Here is a 24645-nt window from a genome sequence, read left to right as displayed (position 1 = left end):
CACTTTTCAATATCTATGCTGATTTAATAGTATTGCAAATATGTAATCAACGTAACTCAATGTTTGAAAAATCCGGACCGTTCCGGTCAGACAGCTGTTAAACCCGCGATCCAAACAGTAACTACAAACCTAATGCAAACACACACTTTCATAAAAGCAAAAGGACCCAAGCCAGCACCATAAAACATTATATTACATGCAATAAAAACCATCACNAAAAAAAAAAAAAAAAAACTCCTCTTACGTAACTTATTCATTTTACATATGTGAAGAGTAGAAGAATTGTAGCCCCCATAATTTCTCGCACCAAACCAGTGAATATTGTATTATTTTGGTAAATTTCAATTATCTTATTTGTGGAGTTCGATAACAGAATATGAATAGGCAAGGCAAATGATGTCACATCGAACAAAACCTGACGCAAATGCTAAACTCTCGAACTGTGAAAGAGATCTCTCTTTCCCACCTGAGCATTGTGTTAACATCAACAAGTCCATCGCAAACACAGCGTTCGAGGAAAAGTCACCACTCCTTGGTTCTGTTGGTGTAATCATCTCTACGATTATCACTTTCCCTTTTTCTGGTAGACTCTTCCAACAATTTTTCAAAATCTTTATACAAAGCTCGTCCTTCCAATCATGTAGTATCCACTGTCAATCATTGTAACCATTTTAGTTCGAATAAATGATTTTCTTAGATAATAACATTAAAGATATAAATTTATATATCAAGCTTTCTAGCAAAATAAATAAATCTAAAGTTTATCTCTTCAATATATTTGTAAACTTACTTTCATAAAGATTGCATCTCCCTTTGGAACTTCTATAAACATGTCTCCGGAGACATGCTCGACTCCTATATCATTAGTATAATTAAACAATACAAAAGGTTTAATTAAGAGGTGTAGTTACTAAAAACTAGCAGTTCAATATAAATCTGATCAAATGTATATATTAAGAAGTTGTTTAACAAAGAATAGTATTAAATAGTGTGTACCTGGATAAAAGGGAGCGTGAGTTAAAACCTGAGCTAAGTCGAAATTAACACCTTTAATATGAGGATACTTGGAAGTGACAAGACCTAAAATGGTGCCATTTCCTCCACCAACATCCACCAAAGTGTTAACATCTTCAAATCCTCTGTATACTTCTAGAACCTTCTTCATGATCATGGTTGAAGGTTCCGACATGGCACGATTAAACATCTCAGCGAACTGTTCATCGGAATTAATGTATTCAAAAATTCTCATGCCGTGAGCAGAGCTGAATGCATCGCTTCCTTCTAGTATCACATCTTTAAGATTTGTCCTGTTAAGACAAAAATCTTCAATTATTCATTTATGATACATATAGGTTTAAAGAGAACATTATTTTTTTGTACGTTGGTTATTGATAAACTGGTTTAATTAATGTAACTGACAACCAACTCGAATTGACTTACCAAGTCTTGAAAAACACTTGGCTATGGAACATTAAGAACAGTGACAAAAGAGAACCAGAGCCGTCACTATCTTTCAAGAAAAACTTGCAAACCGGTTCGGTTGCATATTCTCTCTTGGTCTTTCCGGTTCGACCATTTTCTCTGGCTTCAACCAGACGACACTTCAAGATCGAGTGGCTGACGAGTAATCGTAGCATCCGGTCCAGCAACACCGGCGCCTCCGGGTTGGTAGGTTTGGTTGGGAGACTAGCCACTATCTCAGATGGTGATAGCCATGCGCCGTTGCCTGCAGCAGAGATTGTGTCGATGACACCAAGCTCCAAGGCTGCTTTGAGAACCATAGGGAAGGCCACGGTGTTCACGATGCTCTCCGCTTGCAAACTCACCATTTTCTCGTCTTCTTCTTTGGTTAAAACCGGTTTAGGGTAAGTGGTTAAGGGATCTTGAAAGTGGTTGGTCATTTCTTGTCGTTGGTTAGAGGGATTTATTACGAAAGAGAGTTTAAAGTTCAAGAGTGTGTGGTTTCAACATTCATAATTAGTGACATTTTTATAAGGAAACAATGTGAAGCCAAGTGGCCAGCCAAGTGGACGCAAGGGCTTTCCATTTGATTGCCAAATCAATACACAAGAGGACTATGACAATTGTATTTTATTTTTCGTCGAGATTCACGAAATAATTAAAAGTTTCGTGATCATGGATTGTGGGGACACTGGTTTCAACTTTAAAGTATTATATTTGTTATACGAAAATACATGTTTTATGGTTTTCACACATGCAAATGAAAAAATAAGACTTATTACCAAATCCAACCCTTTTTTACTACTGTTATTTTAAAAATCTATGATATTGATATACACATAGAAAGCACATTTTTCTTTCGATCAAACATGGTTATAAAATATATACATGTACCTATATCAAATTCATGATTATAAAAGTGTATATACATAGAAAGCATGAAACGCATAGTACTTATTTTAAAAAAACCTAATAAACGACATGGTATTGATTAGCTTTTACAACTAAGAAAACAAAACAAACAAATCTAAACAATGTTATTTTCATATTTTGTCTGAAGTTGCAAAAATATGCATGGTATTTATATAAGATTGGAGCTATATGTTAGTCAAGAAAATCACGTATTCATTGATATAAAAGTTTGCAGAAAAATTGGAGTACGTAAGCAATATTAGTCTTTTTCATCAAACCGCCAAAGGTGTATTTTCTTACCATAACATGCAAAAGATCACAAGTGTGTGTGAGTGTGAATTTTCTCGGACTCTCTATCACCTACGGCTACACCACAATTTAAAACATTGTATAAATAAAATATTTTTTGTGGTATTAACAGGAGCCATTGGGTCCACGAAACCACGTGAATCAGGCTATCACTTTATGGAACCACCAAAGCTAAATTATATTGTTCCTTTACTTGGTGTCAAATGGACGAGTACATATTTTTTGTAGTTTTTTTTCTTCTTCTAATCATTCTGATTAAACATACATTTGATTCTTTATCGATTGTTCATATATTGCGATCATTTGTCATGTGATTTCAGTTTAAAATTGCAACGAATCTGTCATAATATATTTAAGTACATCATATCTTAGCAACGTCATACAAAATCTCAAGATTTAGTTGGATATAATGTGGAAAAGGAGAAAAACTCTTAACTTAACACAGTATTAAAATCGAAAGTAACATTTTGAAGCCGTACAATGTTAATTGTTTAGTATGACCACAAGAAAAAGGAATTTAGTATGTAAAAATCTAGAAAATATTATATTCCATGATTAAAGGTATTCCTGTACTAAAAATTAGTATTAGTGATGTTATAATTGGGTGGGTCTAAAACCAAAGGTTTTCTCTTTTCTTCGAGATAGGTTGCATAGTCGGACGAATGGTTGGACGACAAAATTGCTTTCAAAAGAGCGAAAAGATGTGATGATTAACTGATGTACTGAATTTTGTGATGTCTTGTTTTTGGTTACCAAAAACAATCACATTCAAACTTACAAGTACAGTGGCAAATTTCTGGTGGAGTACCAATGGTCAGTCAGGGGTATGCATTAGTTGGCCTTGAAGAAATTATGTTGTAGTAAGCAGTTCAGCGGGTTAGGTTTTAGGAACGTAGATAACTTTAATTCGGCTCTGTTGGCAAAACAATTATGGGGGCTGATTAAAGTTCTGGAAACATTGTTGCCAAGGTCTTTAAAAGTACGTACTATCAGAATTTGAATTCAATGGATCCGATTAAATAATGCTCTCCATTGTATGGTTGAAGGAGTTTTGTCTCAGCTCACTCTCTGGTAAATAATGGGCTTCTTAAAGAGTAGGTTCCGGAGAATCCATTTTTATATGGACGGATCCTTGGATTCTAGCTCAATCCCCAAGACTAGTCTTAAGTAAGAGTCCACTTAAGGACCCTTCTCTCCAAATGTTTCATCTAATTGACCGTCAGACGAATACATGACGTATGGATCAGCTTATTGAGAATTTTGACTTAGAGGATGTCGCCATGATAGCGGCTTTACTCTTAGGAAGTTGCCCAAAGGCAGATTTTCTAGGTTGGCATTTTACAAAAATATGGAAGTATATTGTTAAGTTCGGGTATCATATGACATGTATGGCAGCTCCTAGGCCTTTACAGGTTCTTGGGTGTGGTCCTAAGATTACCCCTCTTCTTTCCAGAATTTGGAAGGTCAAATGTCCACCAAAAATTTAACATTTTGTGTAGCAAGTTCTATCAGGTTGTATTTCAGTATCGGCAAATCTGCGATGGCGGGCATTGCTTGTGATATTCACTGTGCAAGGTGTGGTGCTAACGAGGAAACCATCAATCATGCCATTTTTGGTTGTCCACCTACTCGGCAGGTATGGGCTTTATCTCACGTACCGATGGGGATAATCTCATTTCTAACAAAGTCCGTGTATGCAAATATGGATCATTTTTTGGGACCTACGAATTATGCTTCACAGAATTTCAGCTTTTCCTTGCATTATGTGGTATATATGGAAAGCGAGAAATTCATGGGTTTTTGAGAATGAGGATGAGCAGCCTGATGAGGTTGTTTGAATAGCCGAGGGTGAAGCTGTTTTCATTGGTTTAGGGTCAGAATCTTCCTTTGAAAGAGGTAAGTGCATACCATGGCTGATCTAAGCTTGAGATTCTCTGTTTTGTTGTTCTATGAATTGTGTGATTGATTCTATTGAATGTTTGTGTGATTTCGTTTTTTTTGTGGCTTGGTTTCGCTTATGTGGATGCCTTGGTCGAGTGGGAGGCGATTGGAGACGGAGATCCAGAGACTATGTTCATATACATAATAAATCCACAAGAAATTCTGCAAACTCTTTCGAATCCAAAATGCTTTCCTGAATCAGGGAAGGATGTAACACGATATTGATCATATTCCATGCCATCTGCGTAGAAATCCATGGACACAACAACCTCTTCAGTGTCATTTTTGAGGCCATGCCAGTGAATACTTCCCTTCAAGCTAAAGGAATTTAAAAAATACTGACAGGACAAAGAGAAAGGAGAATGGACAGTTTTGAGACTCCACAACCCCGTCTCAGATGAATATATAAGAAAAGTCAAGTTCATACTTCTGTTTCTGTAGTAATCAAAGTCAAGCAGAACAACTTTGTAACCTAAAAAGACGTCATTCTCAGTTAGTATGGCAATTCCCAAGGGCCATGAATATTGCTTGAGATGAGCATGACAAGGTATTTCTACGCATTCCTTTGAAACTGGATTAGCCACGTATAAGGACCGGTTCTTGGTGGGGATAGTGACTTCACTGATCAAAATTAAACCAACGTCGATGTAATCCCACACTTTGTATAAGTCTCTCTGAGTCTCGAACTTGTCAGTAAGGAATGACGATATGTAAGAGCCAAGAGATCTTTTAAGTCCCGAAGTGTTGTTGCATCAGTAGTGAGCTATAACTTCTTTCCCATCATTCCGAGACATGAGCGACCATGGTGAAGTATGTTGTGAGTTTTGGTGAAGAGACCGGAATATTTCACGGAAATATGGAGGAGATCGACTATAGATTTCCACTGCTTGCAAACCAGTTGAGAAGTTGTGAAACTCTTCAGTTAGATCCTCTGTAAAGGAATTCATCTTCCTATTCCTCTGTTTCACTTGGATTAGGGTTTACTCTTTTATATACAAAAACAAATCATATTCTCTCGGAGCCACGATTTGAATCTTTTTTGGGTTAAGGCTAAACAAAATACAGTAAAACCTCTATAAATTAATAAGGTCGGGACCATGAAATTTTATTAATTTATAGAGGTTTTAATTTATCGTTAAATTAATAATTATTAATTTATGAAGAGATTTTTAATTTTCATAATTAAAAAAAAAATAAAAAATAAGATACTTTTGTTATCATTTATAATATTAAAGAATTTTCTTAATTTATAATCTTGGCTATCTTAATTGTTAAGTTTAGAGTTTAGGTAAAAATGATAAATGATAGAAGTTTAGAGTTTAGAAGAAATTGCTACTATTATTCATGGTAGTGATGAAGTCAAATAAGATATTGCGATAGTTTTAAAACCAAATACATCACATTTAGAATTCTCCATAATTTTTGGATGCGATTTGAGAAGACGGCAATGAAAAAGATTAGAGATGAGCTCCAATAAGAATGCAAATTCAAGAATATGGAAACAACAATAGAGTCATATTTCACTAGATCTTCTTAGATATATATATATATATATATATTAATAATACTTTGATTATTAATTTATGATATTGATGGGATCATATTTTACATAGGATTTCCGAAAAAAATTATTATCTTACTAATTTATCAAAATGTGTCATATTTTACACCGGCCTAACTCGGAACCGGAATAATTTATTAATTTATAGCGAGTATTAATTTAAAGAGTATTAATTTATAGAGGTTCTACCGTAAAGCCGTTAAATATTGGAATTTTTTTTTTTGGGATTTGTGATGGAGATCAACGGAGTAGGGTTTGAACAATATAGAGAAAAAAATGGAGAAATTCATAATATTTTATTCTACAAAAAACTCGTTTAAAACAATGGTTTTATAAAAAATAAAAATAAAAAATAAAATTTTAAACATGTTGGCCCGATAATTTATCTTCTAAGCAAATTTTATCAAAAAGTTCAATAATTTTGCTTATACAGGTGAAGACATTACTCCAAACACGTGAAGACATCACTCATATAGGTGAGGACATTACTCCATACAGGTGTAGACATTACTCATATAGGTGTAGACTACTGACGGACTACTGATTTTGGAGATGTATAGACAGACTTTGTTGAGACTTTTAGTTGTAACTAAACCAAACACACGGGTTCCTCCTGCATGTTTTTCTCCTATAAATACTTGAAAATCACTTAACCTAAAATATCATTCAAACTTCAAACCTAAAATATTTTGGTCAAAGAAGGTTGAGATCAATATCCTCCAGTATTCTGATCCAATTTCTGGTAATTTCTGTCTTTCTTTAACTAGCTCATTTTCTCTTTTAACAACATTGCTTTTTTGTATCATTAGATTTTTTTGCTCATATTTATTTTATTTATTTTTCATATTTATAATAAAATAAATTTAACCGATTTATTTGACACATAAAACTATATAAATATATATTTTAATTTTTTTGTGTGTTTTTCATATTTCTATTTGTTATAATAGTTTATTTTTCTTCACGATATTTGGTGTACGACATGCTAAGCATAAATCCACTAAATAATATTGCGGAAAGTATCTTTAATCAAGTTGTTACAGCTCCGCCTCAGCTATCGATTTCAGCAGAGTTTGATTCCACTAAATTAAGTTATTCCACATAGTAAATATTGATTATAAATCGAATCTTATCAATTCAATAATAACTAAAAAAACTAATATCTCTGACACCATGTAATAATTAAGATGTTCTTATATATTAGTTAATTTATAAATGTTATTTTGTCCATTTTCTTAGCATGAACTATTTATAACAAATTCATTTACTAATAGCCAACTCAGACCAACTCACACCATAAAAATACTGTAAATTAATAATTGTATAATTAAAAGTCTACGTACACTATCAATACCGTGAGTTAATGATTGTATAAGCATTGGTACCGACATGCTAATTAAGCATGATAAAATCAGATTAATCAAATAATTAAATTATGAAATTAATAGCGACATGCCAAGCATTATAAATTAATAATGAAATTTTTATTTATATATATAATTGTAAAATAATTGATATTAGTTATTTTTAATAAAATATTAAAGTTTTATATATATTTTATTGTATTTGCAAACAATTACAATGTCAGTTATTAAATAAATAGGTGTTGAATTTGAAAAAATTTATAAGTATATATATTTTATAAAGAATAACTGAATAAGTAAATTTATTAAATTTTAATATATTATTTAGTTTCAATTTTGAATAATTTTTATTTTAAGTTATAGTTTCAGACTAAAAGATTAGAATTAGGAACAAACATAAAACAAAATGCATAAAAAGCACGTAAAATGGCCCTTGAATTTTTTATTGGTGTGGGACTTGGGAGGGTACGTAGTGTTTTATAACCACTTTAGGAGTTATCTCGCTAAAGAAACTCGTGCTCAGTATCTCCAATAGTTGGTTATCTCGCCATAGTGTAATTGCAAATTGCCAGAGTGTTTTTAACTCTCAAACGTTTTTCTGGAGCTAATGACTTCTTTTCTCCAATAAGGTACATTATATATGCAGATATGAATATGGATGTTAACAATGTTACATTGTAATATGCTCGTATAATAATAGAATAGTTAAATTTTTACATCTTTTAAAACGATTTTTCAAGAATTTTTGAAACTTAACCGGTTTTAAATATAAATCTTATAGCTAATTCTAAGGACTTGTATACCTATGAATCCCTTCATTATTTGTAGCTTCGACAAAAAAAAGTTGTCTATAACCACTTAAGAGTTTGTTACTTTGTTTTTGTTGTCAAATAAGAGTTTGTTACACATATAAACGAAAATATGTTCAATATCTCCAACAGTTAATTACAATGAGGAGATAGGATACAATACGAGCCAACGGGACCCAAGTAATCCCAATTGGTCCAATAAGATTTAATTATCCGAAAGCTAACAAATAAGCAAATAAGTAAATAACCACCAAACGTGAAGCGTCCCCCTCCATAATAACTCCATGGACCATGCCTCCTCTCCCCTAACTCAGTTTCCAATTATTTAAAACTGAGACAAACCAAATAAAAATAAGATTATAAAGTCTTTTACTTGGTTTTCTAAGGCTTAAAATGTTTTGTTATCCTCAACAATTATCTTAACATAGACTAAATATCATATATATGTACAACAAGATTACCTAGTATTTTTACTTCAAGAAACCAAAACATGAGCCACATAAAACAAAACAAAAATCTTTTTCTTCTATGCAAATTGCCATCTAGTTTTCCTATATTTTCCTTCTCTCTTTTCTCTAATTCCCTATTTAATCTTACTCAAAATAATAATAATAATAATAATAATAATAATAATAATAATAAACATCTCTATATCACCACACAAAAATCCATAAAACAAAAAATTATAGCCATAGACAGTAATTATAAAATTTCTATATTTTTTTTTATTTTTTTTTCTGAAAATCTAGTCTTTTTAACAGTTTATTATACGTAGAACTATATATTTGTTATATTATTAATTTGTTATAGTTTGGGTTGTCGTATTTTCTATTTATTATTATAATTATTTTTCATATTTTTACAAGTAACACTATTTTCCTCCCTGTACTTAACATTATATAACTGACTAATGGAAATTAAGAAATCAATATTCATATTTTTAATTCAGAATGATGTGTGTTAGTAAATTTAAACATCTATATATTTCTACAAAATTAAGCAATATAATTTCAGATCCAATTATTTTTCAAAATAGGTGCATATTGAAATTTACTATTTACTAACATTAATTAATAAGAAGACATTAAAAACTGAAAACACTATTTAGCTACCATGAAGAACAAGAAAAAACATGTATAAACTATATTTTGCTTTTTCGTTTTTGTTATTTTTTGTATTGTAAATGGACAGTGGATGCTAACTACTTTAATTTGGGAAGCTCGCTGTGTATGCAAAACTAAGCCCTAAATTTCTCTAACTTTTCTTGATATTTTTGCTTTCAGTAATATCATCAATGGCTTTATCCAAAGAAACTATGTCGAAGTGCTCAGGACACATGAGTGCTTACAAATCCGCTTGTGAAGACCACCCATACCTCAAATCCTTTGATGCTTCGCTTCAGCAGAAAACCATCAAAGTGATAGACTCGCTTACCGCTGGACCCGATGATGGGTTGTTGTCCCAACACGCAGTACACAAGGAGGTCACCGACCACCTACTTCAAGTTAGCCAAGATGTAGCAAACTTCATTTTTGAAAGCAAAGACGATGTGTGGGAGAACAAAGCTCTAAGAGCTTTGGTCACTGCCTATTTTGAAAATACCATGAAGACGTTAGAGATCTTCGATAATGTAATGGAATGCGTGGTGAAAGCAAAAAGGGGCCAACTCTACATTCAAGAGGCCGTGGCACAGTTTGACAAAGAGTCGGCAGAAAAGGACGTTGGTGGAAAGAAGAAGAGGTATGAAAAAACCTTGAAGGATCTGAAGAGGTTTGAAGCCATAGGAGATCCTTTTGACGGCCAAGGGTTCAAAACTCAGTTTGAGTTGATCAAAGAGCAGCAGGAATCGCTTCTGAAGGAACTGTGTGTGGCTAAAGAAAAGCTTGATGAGGAACTGCGTGAGGCTAAAAAAAAGCTTGAAGAGGAACAACAAACGAGTCTAATTTGGAATGTGGTTTTCGGTGCTGCAATTGCGCTTGCTGCCATCGCATCAATAGCTGTAATGGCTGTAGCCGTAGGTGTGGCTGCGCCCTTTGTGGCTCTAGCAGTACCATTTCTTGCGTTGGGATGGGTAGGCGTCAACTTTTACATGGAGAAAAAGATGGAGGGTCAGAAGAAAAGGGAGGAAGATGTGAACAAACAAATTGGTGTAGCAAGTTTGGCGGATAAGGCAACGGAAACAAACAAAGAAGCGATGAAGTCCGTATCTGTACTAGTCCACGAGCTAAGAGTAAAGATCTCGGATATTTTGAAGTTAGTGACTGAAGCTGTTGAGGATGAAGAGGAAGAAGATGATGAGCTGGAAATGAAAGGTCACCTGCACCTTATCGGGGAGGAAGTAAGGAAATTAACAGAGAAAATCAAGCAGGTTGGTGAAACTGTGTCTACGCATAGCGAAATGATCATGGAGACGAGGCGTCACGTTCTCGAAAAGATCAACGGTTCTGGAAAATATCATGACGGTTAAACTATCGCGATATTTTGTTGTTCAAGAGTCAATTTCAATATTTCTATGTTTTAATAATTGGGTTTACAGCCCAGTACGTGTTTTATTTTACTTTTAAAAGTTGACCATCCGAGAGGATTATGGTTGATATGTACCTCTCTCTATGAGTTATATCATCAATCCAATTCAAATCCCGTGAAATGTATGTTTTCTATGGGGGAAAGTTACATCTTTATATGGTCCCCAATATATAATATATATTGATATATTATTCAATGGGTGCAAAATGTCCCCATTAGTATGTGCAGCAGCCTAATTGCATCCACTACACAACCGTTAAAAACGTAAGTAGTAACTAGCAAGTAGCTGCTACAACAACTGAGATGCAGGCGTAGGCAGCATATGTGACTTCTATCTCATAGATATGATGAGAATGTTAGCCCTATGTCGTTTTTGGTTTGGTAATGCCACGGCACATGACTTCGAGAGTCATGATGATATTAGGATGACTAACTAAATAGTCCACAAGGAACCATATACCAAACCCTTTGATCAAACAGATGAGATGATTATTAGGTTCCTCTGGTCGGAACTTTTTATTAATGGGAGAGAATTTGGGTTTCGAACAAGATAGCCAAAAAAGAAGAAACTATAAAAGAAAAAAGAAGATTCTGATGGATAGGGAGAAGAAGAAGAGAAATGTTCCTACTTCAAAAAAAAAAAAAAAACTCAAGACTTCTACAGTTCGTCCTTTGCAGCTGCTTCCTCGGTAGTCTTCTTTGGTTCCTCAGTCTTGGTAGACTCTTCCCCATGAGAAGTTGCCTTCTTCTCACTGTTCTTCTCAACGAATTTTATGAAGTCTTCCTTTGTCCTGTCTCCTTCGTACACTATAACGTTTCCGCTTGCTGATCTGAAGTAAATGGTCGGGAACCCTTTCACATCAAAGGTATCACTTGGGATATCATTTGCAGTTGCGTCCTGTACACACACACAAACGATTTAGTCACTCCAGTAAAACGAACTATAAAGTGATTGATTTACATGTAAACAATAAAAAGAGCTTACTAGCTTTGCTATGATCACACTTGGGTCGTTCTGGAATGACAAAGCCACTTCGTCCAAGATAGGAGCAAGTTTTTGGCAATGTCCACACCACGGTGCGTAGAATTCAATCAAAACTGATACATGAATTGATGTTTATCAGTCTTGGTTTTGCAAAAATATTGAAACGATTACTAGAGTTTTCAAAAATGTACTCACCATTCTTTCCAGACTTGAAAACTATGTCGTCAAGGCTCTCGGCTACAACAACCTTCACTGGTTCGTTGTTCTCAGCTGGAATAGGTTGAGATTTTTTGTGGGCGGCAACTTTTCCGTCCTGAAGAAAACATATTCTTTGGTTAAGTTATACTGATTCTATACGTACTTTTTTTTTTTTTTTACATAAAGCTAGTGTGATAGTCTGCAAAAGAGAATGAAACCTTGAAGTCCTTGATCCATGATTCAATCTGGTCAACCTCAACATTTGCTTTCAAATACTTCTTGCTATCAGGAGTTTGGATGATGATGAGGGGAACTTGGCTTTCTTCAAGTCCAAAGTACTGTGAAACAGATACATGCAAAAGAATTGTTTAGAGATGTGTTAACACTGACAGGAGAAAATGACTGCGGGGACAAAGTTCTATAGCAACCTGGAAAGCGCCTTGGCTGCTCTCAGCATCACCAACAAGGAAGGCAAGATCTTGACCTTTGTTGGATGTAGCAACTTCACGGTACTTTGATTTTAGAGATTCAGCTGTTGCTCCGGTGAAGTTAACGAACATCATTGCCTGAATTTCAAAATATTACTATCCATCAAAACCAGAATGTCATAGAAGACTGGAAACAAATGAAAGAAAAAAAAAAAAAAAACAGAACAGAACAAATGCTTTCAGTAAACTCATTTCGACATCAAAAGGATACCTCAACAATTATCAAGAGAATTATGATTCAGTTACCAAATTTAATTAATGCGTTCTGCTATCACAGCCTTTGCTACAGTTTACATTGTCTAAAAGCTCTAAACCTTCAAGCACATACTAATTACTAACCTAGCATTTTTAATGACTCTAAAATACTTGTCGAGTAAAAATGTAAGGCATAACTGAAATATCCATTTATGTAAATAAATTCACAAATGATACCTTAGTGGCAGGGCTTTCAAAGAATTTGGCAACATATGGGTGGTTGTTGGGATCACTGTCAAAGACGGTGACAAGTGGAATGCTCGATTCTTTGACGAATTTCTCTAGAGCTTCCCCATTGAAATCCTGAATTCATGATTCGTATATCAAATAAGTAATCTGTAACATTACTGCGTAAAACATGACTACTCAGTGATGTAATATGTAAAAAATGAAAAAAAAAAAGGTTCCTATGTACCTTGGAATCAACAAAGAGTTCATCAAAAGGCTTGAATAGTCTGACGACAGGTCCTTGCACAGAAGAATCTCCACGAGGAAGATGCTTGGCATCCAAAGTGTGTGCGAAATCATAGTCAGCACGCAATTTCTCAGCAAGGGCCATGAAAGAATCGAACTCCTCGCCGGACAATTTAGGGAACACTCCAACCTAAGACAACAGAGATAGACATTATAATGGTTGGTTGCAGAACTCGTGGACTGAAAATAAAATCAAGAAAAAGAGGCGGCACTTACAGCAACAACACTCTTATCACCAACAACCTCAGCTGCAACATCAGCTGACTTGATTTCAACAGAAGCAGGGCCACTTTGCTTCTTAACATAAGTGACAATACCGTCGGCTTCACGAGGTCCATTGTAATCTTGAATAGTTTTCCCACCATTTCTCAGAATCTTCATAGTGGGGAAACCCTGAATCTTGTATTCGTTAGCGATTCCTTTGTTAGCTTCCTGACTGGCATCAATCTTGGCAAGAGCTAGGGGAGGGTTATGACTGCTCAACTCTGATGCAGCCTTCTCATACTGTAAAGCAATCACACATATCACACCCATCTTAGTTTACCACACACAAATCATCAAGTAATTAAGTGATTAAAAAAGCAAGAAATTCTCACCTCAGGAGCAAGCTTCTGACAGTGACCACACCTGAAAACAAAGCAAAACACGTCACGTTACTCAAATGAAACGAAGATTATTAAAATCATAATAGCTTATATACGCATCAATATCCCAAATTATTAATCTAAACAAGTTTTGTAAACTAAAGACGAGAGAACACATTAAAGCCAACATAGACCCGAGTGAAACAAAACAACACACTTATCGTAAACTATCAGCTTCACCGTTTAAAATCAAACACTAGACAACAACAGAAGCAGAGCCCAAAAATAGACGAGGACAGAGATCGATCTCACGATTAAGATTGAAACAGAAAAGAGAAATAGAGAATATAATACCAAGGGGCGTAGAACTCGACGACGATGAAATCGTGCTTGTTGATGGTATCGGTGAAGTTAGAGTGATCGAGAGTCAAGACGAACTCCTTCGTCTGTTCGCTTCTGATAGACGAAGCGAACAAAGACAGCACAAGGATCGAAAACCACGCCAAACTCTTAATCGCCATTTTTAATCGTCTCTCTTCTTCTCTGTACGACGACGAAAGAATATTCTTTATGTTTTCTTCTTCTTGTCAGAGAGGATTTTGATTTATGCTCTGCTGCCTCCACTCACTGATTTATATTAGCGCTATGGATTATAGAAATTTACGAAATCTCTGGATGCTTAGTGGCCATATTTACACGTGGCGATTTTTTATTGGATATTGCCTTGTCATTGGTTTTTTTTTTTGGTTTTTCATTTAACTTTAGGCAAGTAAAATATTTTCATTGACTCTTTGACCCACAACGGTTATTGATTTTTCAATATTTACTTCCATAATCTGCAGTGTAAAAAGATCATAATTAATGAAATTAATTAATACACTTTATTTTTTCTCATTATAATCCTGCTGAGTCAACACTCAAAGTTAATGTGCATCTTTTGAAAAATTACTGACCAAAATTAAATTTATGGAGATTTGACTTTGATCTTTTGCCAAGATTATTAACATCCTATAGATTATGCCTAACCATGATCTCTCTTCTTTTTTCATTATGTTGCTACCATGGCTTCACTATGGCAACATAATCGCCTAGTTAAGTACTTATAAATAACATACAATTGTATTTTAAGGAGTAAACTAGTATTGTGGTGGTTTAAGACATAATTTTATCAATATATAACAACCGATAGATTATATTATAACTTCCGGTAATGAACATAACATGTGAACCATAATATTCGAACACAACATATGTGAAACCTTTGACATTTCTCTACTTTATACAATTTTTTTTTTAACTTGTCAAAAGTCTAGCCATTGAAGAAGTATCATACATAGGCTGCCAAAAAAAAAAATATTAATACTCTATCATAGACATAGAGCATGCCAAACCATGAGACACTATATTCTTTTTAAAATCCTCGATACTGTTGTAAACTTCAAAAATCTTATTTATGTTTTCTTGTAAATTTGTAAGCAATATCAGTCAGGCTCGTTTATATAGCATTTTCATAGATAATCTCAATTGAATCGTTTATATAGCATTTTCATTTCTTCTTCACCATTTCAAAACGGCTTACAAAGCAAACTAACCAACCAATGAATGAATATGAGCATACACCTATACCAAAGTTTTCCTATATAATGAACCTATGTATATCTAATTTGTTAAGTAACAAAAACTCTCTACTCAAGAAGAAGTCTGAGGATGTTGTAGCCTAACAATTTCATGAGCTTTCACAACTTCTGCTGTGAATTTTCTCAATGCCCCAAATATGGGAACTAAACCATTTTTCAAGCTACTAGATGACTCGTTGTTCACAAGCTTAACGGTTTCTTTACGCTTACCTCTTTCCTCTACTAGCTTCTTCCTCATTGAATCTAAATCCACTTTCAGATCATCCAAAGCCGATATCCCGCTCTCTGACTTACCTCTCGAAACCAAACTTCTCTCTGACTCCTCCGCATCTCGCTGCTCAAATTGCGCTTTTGCCCTTTGCTCTTCTTCTTGTTTCTCCCATAACTCGTGTAGGCTTGAAGCGAAACTTTGCATAGCATTAGTCACATTATCTTCAGATATTCTACCCATTGCTTCTTGCCAATCTTTGCATATGATAAAAATGGGCGGTGCACCTATCTGGCTAGGAGAGAAAGGAGCGATTCCATCCTCTGTTGCCTCGGGTTCATAGTGAAGGCATCTCGAGAGCCATCCGCTTAGGGACTGGACGTATAACTTCTGGGTGTTAACCCAGTTGTTGAAGCTGCTAGACCATTCTCTTAGCTCCATCTCAAGATCAAGAATTGCGTTCGAACCAGAGTCTTTTTGTAAGGTTGTGTTTGCTTTGAGAGATCGAACCTTGCTCTCCATGATTGCCTGGAACTGTTTCTGGTGGCACTTGAGCATCGATCTCCACATTCTTATCAACCTTCAAACACACACAAAAATATTAGTTTTGTTTGACAGCTTAATCTGCTCATAGACATCGAAATATAGAAAGATGATTTACCCGTGTATTAACTGTGTCAACTGTGGCTGCAATTCTTCATCTCTGAGTATGTGGATTCTGCTGGAAATTGAATCAACTGATCTTATACAAACATCAATTTTGGTCATAAGCTTCCTAATGGCTGCCCGAGTAGCCTCGATCTTGATAGACTCTGCTCCATCACTATCCATTTTTTTTAGTCTCCTGCACTTCTCTTCATAAATGGCACGAAACTTTTCTTCGTCCTGCCATCAAACGCAAATCACGATGTAACAGCACGCAAGTGACATAAAGTCACACTAGAGATTCAGAAACACAAAGCTACATCATATACAAAAGCATTAATACCTTAACTTCCTTGTACAGTTTCTTTTCCCACGCATACAGTTTCTCCAAGGTTGATGAGAGGTTCCCATTGAAGCCTCCATTAACATCTTGTCCATTGTATGCTTTCGCTATTTTCCTTGTCCTTGATGTTAAACGTATGGGCTGAGAATGTGATGACTGTGTGGATGGTGCTACCAGATACATGATCCTCGATAAGATAACTGCAAAGTATAACACTTCATTTATAACTTCACCAAAGCAGCAAAAAAAACTCATCCAAAAAGCAGTGTGCACATAATATACGGTTCATAGTTCAACACAAAGCAAATCAGTCTAAACCACAATAACAAGATGCTTTCCCTACTAAACCACAATAACAAGATGCTTTCCCTCCAACACGAAGCAAATCAGTCTAAACCTAACATGACTTACCTCTCGAAACCAAACCATCCAGCTTGGTTCCATAATTCAGTAAATTCAGGAAAATCTAGCAGACAGGAGAAAGTCCTATTCAGTCAAGATAACTTCCCATTACATCAAAGTTTATATAAGTCCCAGAGGCACGTCTAAACAAGTCCTCAAATAACCATTAAACTAAAGTTAATCAGCATTACTTGGTAACTATGACTTATTCTGAATCATGATTTCTAAATATATAGGTTTCTATACATAGATGATTGCAAAAAGGAAGGAGCTATATCATCAAGAAGTATCAGAATATCAAACCAGCAAAACATACAAGAGTTAAGACAGGGTTACCTTTAAAGCCATTGTTTTTATGCTGATAAGGCAACTTGCCAACCTCAAGAAGCACAGCAACCTCCTTCCCACACGAAGAAGCAACCTCGAACTCACTCTTGATCTCCTTCACAGTTTCTCTGAGATCCCTAGTGGCATGGTACGACAAACTAGATAAGCTACTTATCTTGGAAGATTCAACATCAAAAGAGGAAGTGCTCGTCGTTTCCTCCTCCAACTCAAAGCTCACTCCTTTCTTCCTCCCATACTCTTCCTCTACCGAAACCTTCGTCCCCATTACCGTCTCATGACTATTAGAAGAACTGTTGCTGCTCTTTCCTTCACCACCATTAACATAATGAAACTCAGATTCTACATCACTCCCTGAAAAAGAAGACACTGTCTCTGAATCGAATGAGCTCTCGGTGGCTTTATCTGGCATTGTCACTGCCCTCATAGTTTCCTCACCAACATAACCTCTTTTGTTAACGTTGTAATCGTCCTCGTCTCTGTGTTCTTTAACCTTCTCCAATCCTGTTCTCTTGGGACGTCTATATACTTGCTTGATGACTTCTTCCCCTGTTACTTCTTCCAGTTCAGGGATCCCTTCTCTTTCTCTAACTTCCTTAGAATCAGGACTGCTTGAGATTGACGCCATTCCCATCGGATAATATCCGGAAGAAGTACGAGAACGACCGTTGCTGTAATCATATGTATCAAATACGTTCAAGAAATCCCAAGTTGAAACCTTTGGCGGTGACGGAGGAGGAGCCGGAGACGGCGATTTCCGTTGCGCTCCAGTGTTTCCGAATCCAGAATCCGACGGCCATTGTGCGTTCTCAACTCGGTGATTCTCCGGCTGGAAAATGAACGGTCGAGATTGCGGCGCGGATTTCTTCATAAAATACATTCCTCGGTTTGCGTTCGGGTTGAAACTCGGGTAACCCGGTGGGTATCCCGGTTGATAACCGGGCATATAACCCTGTGGGTAACTTGGTGGATAACCGGGTGGGTAAACCGGTGGAGCATAGCTAGTTGGATCATAACCGGAATGAAATGTTTGAGTTTGAGTTGACCGGTGGTCTTGTTCAGGAGTGCTATCAATTTGGAGATGGTCATTAGATCCAGCTTCTGTTTCGGATTCGGAGTCGGATCCGGAGCTTAGATGCAAATGCGAATCATCTTCGTCTTCGTCTTCTTCGATGATGGAATGAGAAATAGAGGTGGTTGAAGAAGGAGAGATCTTCTTCTTGTGTTTCTTCGGCGGCTTTCCTTCGTCGGACGGTAACGTAAGAGCTGGAGAATCCGGCGAAAAAGAAGAAGAAGACGACGAAGAAGCAAGTAACAAGCCTTCCTCGTCAACGAAACGTTGAATAGCTTCGCCGACGTCGGAGAGAGACTGGAAGTAAGTAAGGTGAGCGACGGCGAGAGCAGAGCGATGATACGACGCCGCTTTAATGTGTTCCTTACGCTCTCTGCAGAGAATCACAATCTGTTGATTATCTAGTTTTGATCCTCCGCAACCCATAATAGCGTAGCGTCTTCTTCCTCGGGGAAACTCTAGACTCTGTTTCAAATTCTCATTCTCCGATCATCGTGGGCATGGAGCAACAACATTGAATGGAATAATCGTAGGAACAGAGCAAAGTTTGGGTTTTTTTTGAAGGAACAGAGCAAAGTTTTTTTTGTTTTGAAGGAACAGAGCAAAGTTTGGGTTTTTTTTTTTCTGGAGGAGGAACAGAGCAAATTGTGATTTGAGGAAACACTAAGTCGTAATTGTAGTGATCATGTAAAAAAAACGGATTTTATATGAATTGCTCTGTGCATGAGTTAGAGAGGAGAAAAAAAAGAAGTAGAAGAAGAAGCCATGGTTGCTGATTTATTTGAAAACGTGATCACGAAACAGAGTAGGGAGAAGGAGACACACACACACACAAGGTAAAGAAACCAAAAAGAAAATTCAAAGTCACCAGGTTGCAATTAAATTTCAACTTTTTAACTAAATTTAATGGATCAAAAGATGTGGGAGGAAAGCTAGGGGGGGCGATCTGGGAAAATATTTATTACGAACTGTGAATTTGAGAAGGAGAAGAAGAAAGTGGCAACGACGAGGAAACCAAAAACAAAATTGACAATATATTACAACTTTATTTAAGTTTTGGTCCCCAGATTTCATACCAATTTGACTAATTTCACAACGTTTTATAATGCTTTCCATTCTTCCTCTCTTGTCCTGGTAAAATAAGTGAATGGGTGTGTGTTTCCATTTTTTTCGTTTGTTGTTGTACTGTCGGTATGTCATATGAAGTTTACTATTCAATTGACATGTTTTCTATTATGTATTAAGATTTGTTTAGTTTTGGCCCCTACCAATTTCGCCTGATTATTTCTATCTTTGTGCAGGCAATACGATATTATTAGTGAACTATTACTAGTCATTGTTTTCAGTGGATTATATATTTATATAGTAAGGAAAAAAAAGGATATTAGATTACCAAAATTTGATATTTGTTGTGAATCTAATGTTTCTCTTTTGTTTATTGGTCCATTCCCCATGACCTCCTTTTTTCTCTTCTACGTTCTTGTTTTCCTAATTGAAAATATCCAAACAATATTGACAACTATTTTGTCAAAAGCAATGAATCCAATCTCATTTTCACAAGTCGTTAATAGTTTTTGTCAAGCTAAATTATCTTAATGAGTAAGTCTCATATCCAAATCAAATCCCATCAATTTATATGTTTCCTTTACAAGACAAATATATATAAAAGTCTCATTTGTTTTGTAAATTTGTATAACTGATTGCATGTATTATTAACATGAGACATTAATATACTATTGGGTGACAAAAGTAGGTCATGTGCTGCCAAATCCAGTTCCACATGCACCTCCTTAATCACAATCCTGAATCTCATAAGGGCCAAAACCATTACCATAATTTTCTTTTGTTTTTATTATGGAGATCAATAACCTTGATTAATGATTGTGTTGTTTAACAATACTCAATTCATCAATTCATTTTAGTTCAAATTCGGTTATATATGTCTGGATCGTACAAGAAGGTGGGTCGTCGTCGGTGTGTCTATTTTGATGATATTATTATGATTATCATTTCGAACGAGAAAACATGACCTCATGATTTAGAAGAATGAAAAGGTAAAAGAAAAAAGAAAAGTTTTTAAAAAGCAATTAGGAAAAATGAGAATGAGTCTGACCAATCCCATCGGCTCATCGTCGTAAGCTTCTTGCGTCACTAGAAGAAGGAAAGGCACATCATTTTCCATACCAACCAATTTGTTACATCTTTCTAGATTCAGAATTTAATATTTAAAGTTGGTAGTTGTAAAGGAAACATTGATTTTTCCTAACAACACTTTAATAATCAAAAATCTTGAGAAGAAGAAGAATAGATGGAGGAGTTGACGTCAAAAAGTAAAAACAAAAGAAGAATAGATATATGGAGCATAGCTATGCACGTCTCTCTATGTGGCATGTGGTGTTGAAAAAGTTATCTAAAATCGGTTTGTATAGATTTAGAAACAAGTACGATGGTTAACCTAATCCAATAGAGAAGCCTTTTCTTTCTTTAGTATTCCAAATGGCAGAAGAATCTTGAATGAATCTTTAAAAGGCCAAGCAACTGCAAGCCTTATTTTAATGATTCAAAAGTATTCGTGCAAAGGCGTAGCAGTTATTCACACACTTTATACTATTATACTAGTATCTAGTATTCGAAGTGCTCACAGCCTTACACTAACCTCAATTCTAAAACCACCAGGTAAGAGAAATCCTAAACCACCACCAATGTTTTAGTAGCTAACCTCAAAGCCTTGACGCTAGATTTCATCAATGTGTTGTTCCACCGTAAGAACCGCAACATATATGAGTATATCCAACTGAAAAAGCAAAACATACCCACATATGTAGAGCTCATAAGTTTGATTTAAGAGAGGGATCAAAAGAAAACATGGTACACATGAACAGAGAGCAATACGTAGTCATCTGGTACACACAGCAGTATATTGATCTTCTTACCATCAAATTTTGAAGCTTCCCGCAATATTATTCAAGTCAAAGAGTCACTATGAGCGTCTAAAACTAAATTTCTCAACAACTTTCCATTTCCATTGAAACTGCACCTATACAGCAAATACATAGTCATCAATTATACCAAAAAAAAAAAAAAAANATCTTCTCATATTCTGATATATTATCAACAAGTCAAACAATATTCTGAATTTATTATCGGCCTGCTCGCCTACACTCCCCTGTATCTGTGAGGTGGATTACACGCAGTGTAGATTGCATAGGAAGCAAAAACTGAAAGTTTCAAGCTCTTGCGTAGTTATCTCTCACTGATCTCGGCCTCGCAAACTGTCCTAACGTAACATCATTTCAAGTGTTCAGAACAAACATACAATGGTTGAATCTGAACAGAACAGCAATAGAAGTAGTGCCTTCAACAGTTCAGTAGGGGGAAAAACAGAGCTTCGTTATCTCAATATGTCTGGCTGTGACTTTATCCAAGCAAATTATACCAGTGATGTGTTCGTTTGCAAAGAATATGTAAACACCAAGTAAGTATTTATACAGGTAAGAGAAACCAAAAAGTATAATTTTTTCCCCAGTTAGAAACCAGAGAAATCGGAGTTGTTGTTTCCACCACCAAAGAGAGTGGACAAAATGACCAAAACGCCAATGGCAATTATGATGTTGAGGAAGTAATTAGTGGGTAATGGCTTATTTGGGCTTCCTCCTATTGCTTCATACTCTGCTCTTATCTTCTTCTTCATCGAATCGGAAAGCTCCTTCTGCATTTATTCCCGGTAAAGTTTTAAACAAAGAATCATTTTTCTTTCAAAATGTATATATTACAATAAGCTACAAGCACATTTGTGTAAAGTAGCAAGGACCAACCTTTCCAGTGGAATACTTAGCAGCTACAAACTTCTCTGGAGCGTTGTCAATGATGATGCCCTGATCAATATCATAGTGACAGATTAGCAATTTAAGACTACATTGTTAAGTCATGTCATTGAACTGTATGTAAAACGCATGGTTCATGTATGTTGGTTAAACATAATTTTGCTTGAGATTAAAATTTCTCTCTCTTTGTGTTATGTACCTCGGGAGGGTCAAATTTCGCCCCATTATTGCTGAGCTTGGCATGAGCTTCAGCGTAATCCTTGAAAAAGGCAGCCGGGTCTTCAGCATACTTCTCTGCATAGTTCTGTAAATAGGATTTTTTTAAAACAAAGAAGTACTAAGCGGCATCTTAATTAATTACCAAACATAAGTAACCTTGAAAGACGGATCTTCAAACAGTGCAGCATCAGTGGGTAACACCAAAAGATCTTCGTCCCTCTTTTCTTTGATATCCTGCTCGTCATAGAAGTCAATGATTAAGAAACTGAGGATGGTATTCACATATGTCATCTTCCTAGAAAACTCTTCTTCAGTCCCAAAATTTACTAAGACAGATAGAGAGGTGGACCTTGAAGTAAGAGTTGTCGAACTTAAGCCATTTCACTGTCCATGACTGTCCTCCTGCTTCTCCAGGTCCAGTTTTCTGCCAATTTGAACTTTTCCATAACATCTCTACACTATCATTGCAACAACAATATAACGAAGTTTCATTTTGTAGTTTATTATACCGTGTACTTTGTCTCAGGTTTTCCCCAACCGCTACGGTCTGGTCTGGCTCGTCCTAAAGTATGTGCACCAGACAGGGCAACTATTTCCTGCTAGACAAAACAACCTCTGCAGTCAGAAAATGAGCATATTCACGTTGACATGAATAACAGAAAATGGAAAAAAAAAATCAGAAATGACCTTGTCATTTAGTCCCATTCTGTAGAATACATCTCTCAAATGATCAGCTGGTGAAGGAGGTCCAGCATCTAAAACATAAGCATATTTCACCTCATTAGTTCAAATGTCCATAACAAAATCAGAAACAAAACTCATCGAAGACATGAAACAGACAATGGAAAAAGATTAGTTAACCAGGGAGTCTTCCTTCTTCTGGACACTGCTCGGGTGCTACGACATCAACTCTCCCATATTTCATCGGGATTTCAGGACCACCAGCTTCCTGAAGTGAAATCTAGAGTTATCACTAAATCTCTAAGACCAACATAATTGTGCCTGCTAGGCCAAGCCAAGGAATACCTCTACTGCAGTGGCACTAGCTAATTGAAATAAATCGGCGTAAGAGATGTTAGGATACTTGTCTTTGATAGGTTGAATGAGCTTTAAAGCACTAATGAGACCTGTAAAATGTCAAAAGTAGAAATATAAAGACAACAAAAGAAAAGGTCTTAAAACCACAATGCATGTGGATGGAAGGAGTACCAGCATTAGCAGCATGTTTAAGCTCAGGCTCAAATCTAAGACTTCCATTAGCTCCACCTCTCTGTGGCCACTCCTCAATGTTCTTGCTATATGTACCAGCATCGTGCCACCCCAATCTAACCTGCAATGAAACGTACGTGACACACACAAAATTCAATTCTGCTTTCTCCAATATCTCTAGTAAACAAAGCAAACAACAACAGACTAGTAAAAAAATTCACTTAACAATAACGATCCAGCTGCAATATCATAATCATCAAATCAAAAGAGAGAGAAGGATAGAGATACTTTACCAAAATGGGATGGCAAAACTTAGTCCGGAGAAGCACTTTGATGTCTTCTTTAGCACTTTTCAATTGAGCTGCATCAGAAGCAGCGGCACATTTTGGTGAAACCATCCCCTTGCTCCTCTTCCCATAAATCGGATTCCTTTTCTAAAAATCAACAGAATTTATTAAAATTTACAAAAGCATGAGTTCCCGTACAGAGTCATCCGATCAAACTAACGGTACCTGAACGAGGGAGAGATGAGGAAACAGAGAGGAAGATGCGACGCTTCGAAGAGAAGAGAGAGAATGTGGCGATGATGATGATGATGATGTAGAGGAAGAAACCGCAACGAGAAGTGGAGCTGAGGAGGAGGCGACGGCGGGAGAAAGAGAGACTCTGGTGGATGAACAGAGTAAGTGAGATGCGGCGGAGAGAGAAACAGCCATTTTTGTTGTCACGGCGGAGAGAGAAGCGCCGGAAAGAGTGAGAGAGTTTATTAAAACGACAGGTGTCACTAACTTAGCGATGTGTTGACAGTTGGATCTATTTGGAGTCACTCACTCACTCTTTAAAACTGGATAATGATATCACAAAGTGAAAGTGA

The 24645-nt window shown here is 35.9% G+C and overlaps 5 protein-coding genes and 1 pseudogene across 5 annotated transcripts; 1 reads left to right on the top strand and 5 right to left on the bottom strand.

Annotated features, from left to right (window-relative positions):
- On the bottom strand, positions 98-1974 carry LOC104713422 (indole glucosinolate O-methyltransferase 1-like). Its single transcript, XM_010430530.2, has 4 exons — positions 1441-1974; positions 997-1307; positions 791-855; positions 98-650 (listed from the first exon to the last, which is right to left on the bottom strand). Exons 1-4 carry the CDS (start codon positions 1899-1901, stop codon positions 351-353), a joined length of 1137 nt encoding a protein of 378 aa, XP_010428832.1. The 5' UTR covers positions 1902-1974; the 3' UTR covers positions 98-350.
- Positions 4698-6040, bottom strand: LOC104715870 (annotated as a pseudogene).
- LOC104713419 (UPF0496 protein At3g28270-like) lies at positions 6769-11038 on the top strand. The gene is made up of 2 exons (XM_010430528.2): positions 6769-6926; positions 9641-11038. The coding sequence occupies exon 2, from the start codon at positions 9652-9654 to the stop codon at positions 10822-10824; it is 1173 nt and encodes a 390-aa protein (XP_010428830.1). The 5' UTR covers positions 6769-6926; positions 9641-9651; the 3' UTR covers positions 10825-11038.
- Positions 11365-14482, bottom strand: LOC104713418 (protein disulfide isomerase-like 1-2). The gene is made up of 10 exons (XM_010430527.2): positions 14222-14482; positions 13880-13910; positions 13500-13787; positions 13225-13413; positions 12987-13112; positions 12495-12632; positions 12285-12404; positions 12064-12181; positions 11869-11981; positions 11365-11781 (listed from the first exon to the last, which is right to left on the bottom strand). The coding sequence occupies exons 1-10, from the start codon at positions 14386-14388 to the stop codon at positions 11542-11544; spliced, it is 1530 nt and encodes a 509-aa protein (XP_010428829.1). The 5' UTR covers positions 14389-14482; the 3' UTR covers positions 11365-11541.
- Positions 15362-19554, bottom strand: LOC104713417. The gene is made up of 4 exons (XM_010430526.2): positions 17439-19554; positions 16701-16900; positions 16374-16597; positions 15362-16292 (listed from the first exon to the last, which is right to left on the bottom strand). The coding sequence occupies exons 1-4, from the start codon at positions 18943-18945 to the stop codon at positions 15557-15559; spliced, it is 2667 nt and encodes an 888-aa protein (XP_010428828.1). The 5' UTR covers positions 18946-19554; the 3' UTR covers positions 15362-15556.
- Positions 21889-24589, bottom strand: LOC104713416 (L-ascorbate peroxidase T, chloroplastic). The gene is made up of 12 exons (XM_010430525.1): positions 24284-24589; positions 24065-24205; positions 23772-23892; positions 23589-23689; positions 23424-23511; positions 23250-23317; positions 23072-23158; positions 22912-22986; positions 22719-22796; positions 22543-22647; positions 22335-22394; positions 21889-22228 (listed from the first exon to the last, which is right to left on the bottom strand). The coding sequence occupies exons 1-12, from the start codon at positions 24485-24487 to the stop codon at positions 22046-22048; spliced, it is 1311 nt and encodes a 436-aa protein (XP_010428827.1). The 5' UTR covers positions 24488-24589; the 3' UTR covers positions 21889-22045.

The sequence above is a fragment of the Camelina sativa genome, chromosome 9, assembly GCF_000633955.1.
Source record: "Camelina sativa cultivar DH55 chromosome 9, Cs, whole genome shotgun sequence".
Taxonomy (NCBI): Eukaryota; Viridiplantae; Streptophyta; class Magnoliopsida; order Brassicales; family Brassicaceae; genus Camelina; species Camelina sativa.
Note: the sequence above shows the minus strand (reverse complement) of the source record. Positions and strands in the feature narration are given on the sequence as shown.

Coding starts and splice junctions, on each gene's coding strand:
- LOC104713422 (XM_010430530.2), bottom strand. CDS start 1,901: ATGACCAACCACTTTCAAGATCCCTTAACCACTTACCCTAAACCGGTT. Junction 1,308..1,440: donor CAAGTGTTTTTCAAGACTTG/GTAAGTCAATTC, acceptor TTGTCTTAACAG/GACAAATCTTAAAGATGTGA. Junction 856..996: donor TCACGCTCCCTTTTATCCAG/GTACACACTATT, acceptor CTAATGATATAG/GAGTCGAGCATGTCTCCGGA.
- LOC104713419 (XM_010430528.2), top strand. CDS start 9,652: ATGGCTTTATCCAAAGAAACTATGTCGAAGTGCTCAGGACACATGAGT.
- LOC104713418 (XM_010430527.2), bottom strand. CDS start 14,388: ATGGCGATTAAGAGTTTGGCGTGGTTTTCGATCCTTGTGCTGTCTTTG. Junction 12,633..12,986: donor TTGAAAGCCCTGCCACTAAG/GTATCATTTGTG, acceptor TTTGAAATTCAG/GCAATGATGTTCGTTAACTT. Junction 12,405..12,494: donor GCAGCCAAGGCGCTTTCCAG/GTTGCTATAGAA, acceptor TCTGTTTCACAG/TACTTTGGACTTGAAGAAAG.
- LOC104713417 (XM_010430526.2), bottom strand. CDS start 18,945: ATGGGTTGCGGAGGATCAAAACTAGATAATCAACAGATTGTGATTCTC. Junction 16,598..16,700: donor AACTGTACAAGGAAGTTAAG/GTATTAATGCTT, acceptor GTTTGATGGCAG/GACGAAGAAAAGTTTCGTGC. Junction 16,293..16,373: donor TTGACACAGTTAATACACGG/GTAAATCATCTT, acceptor GTGTGTTTGAAG/GTTGATAAGAATGTGGAGAT.
- LOC104713416 (XM_010430525.1), bottom strand. CDS start 24,487: ATGGCTGTTTCTCTCTCCGCCGCATCTCACTTACTCTGTTCATCCACC. Junction 23,512..23,588: donor CTAGTGCCACTGCAGTAGAG/GTATTCCTTGGC, acceptor ATTTCACTTCAG/GAAGCTGGTGGTCCTGAAAT. Junction 22,648..22,718: donor TTGAAGATCCGTCTTTCAAG/GTTACTTATGTT, acceptor TCCTATTTACAG/AACTATGCAGAGAAGTATGC.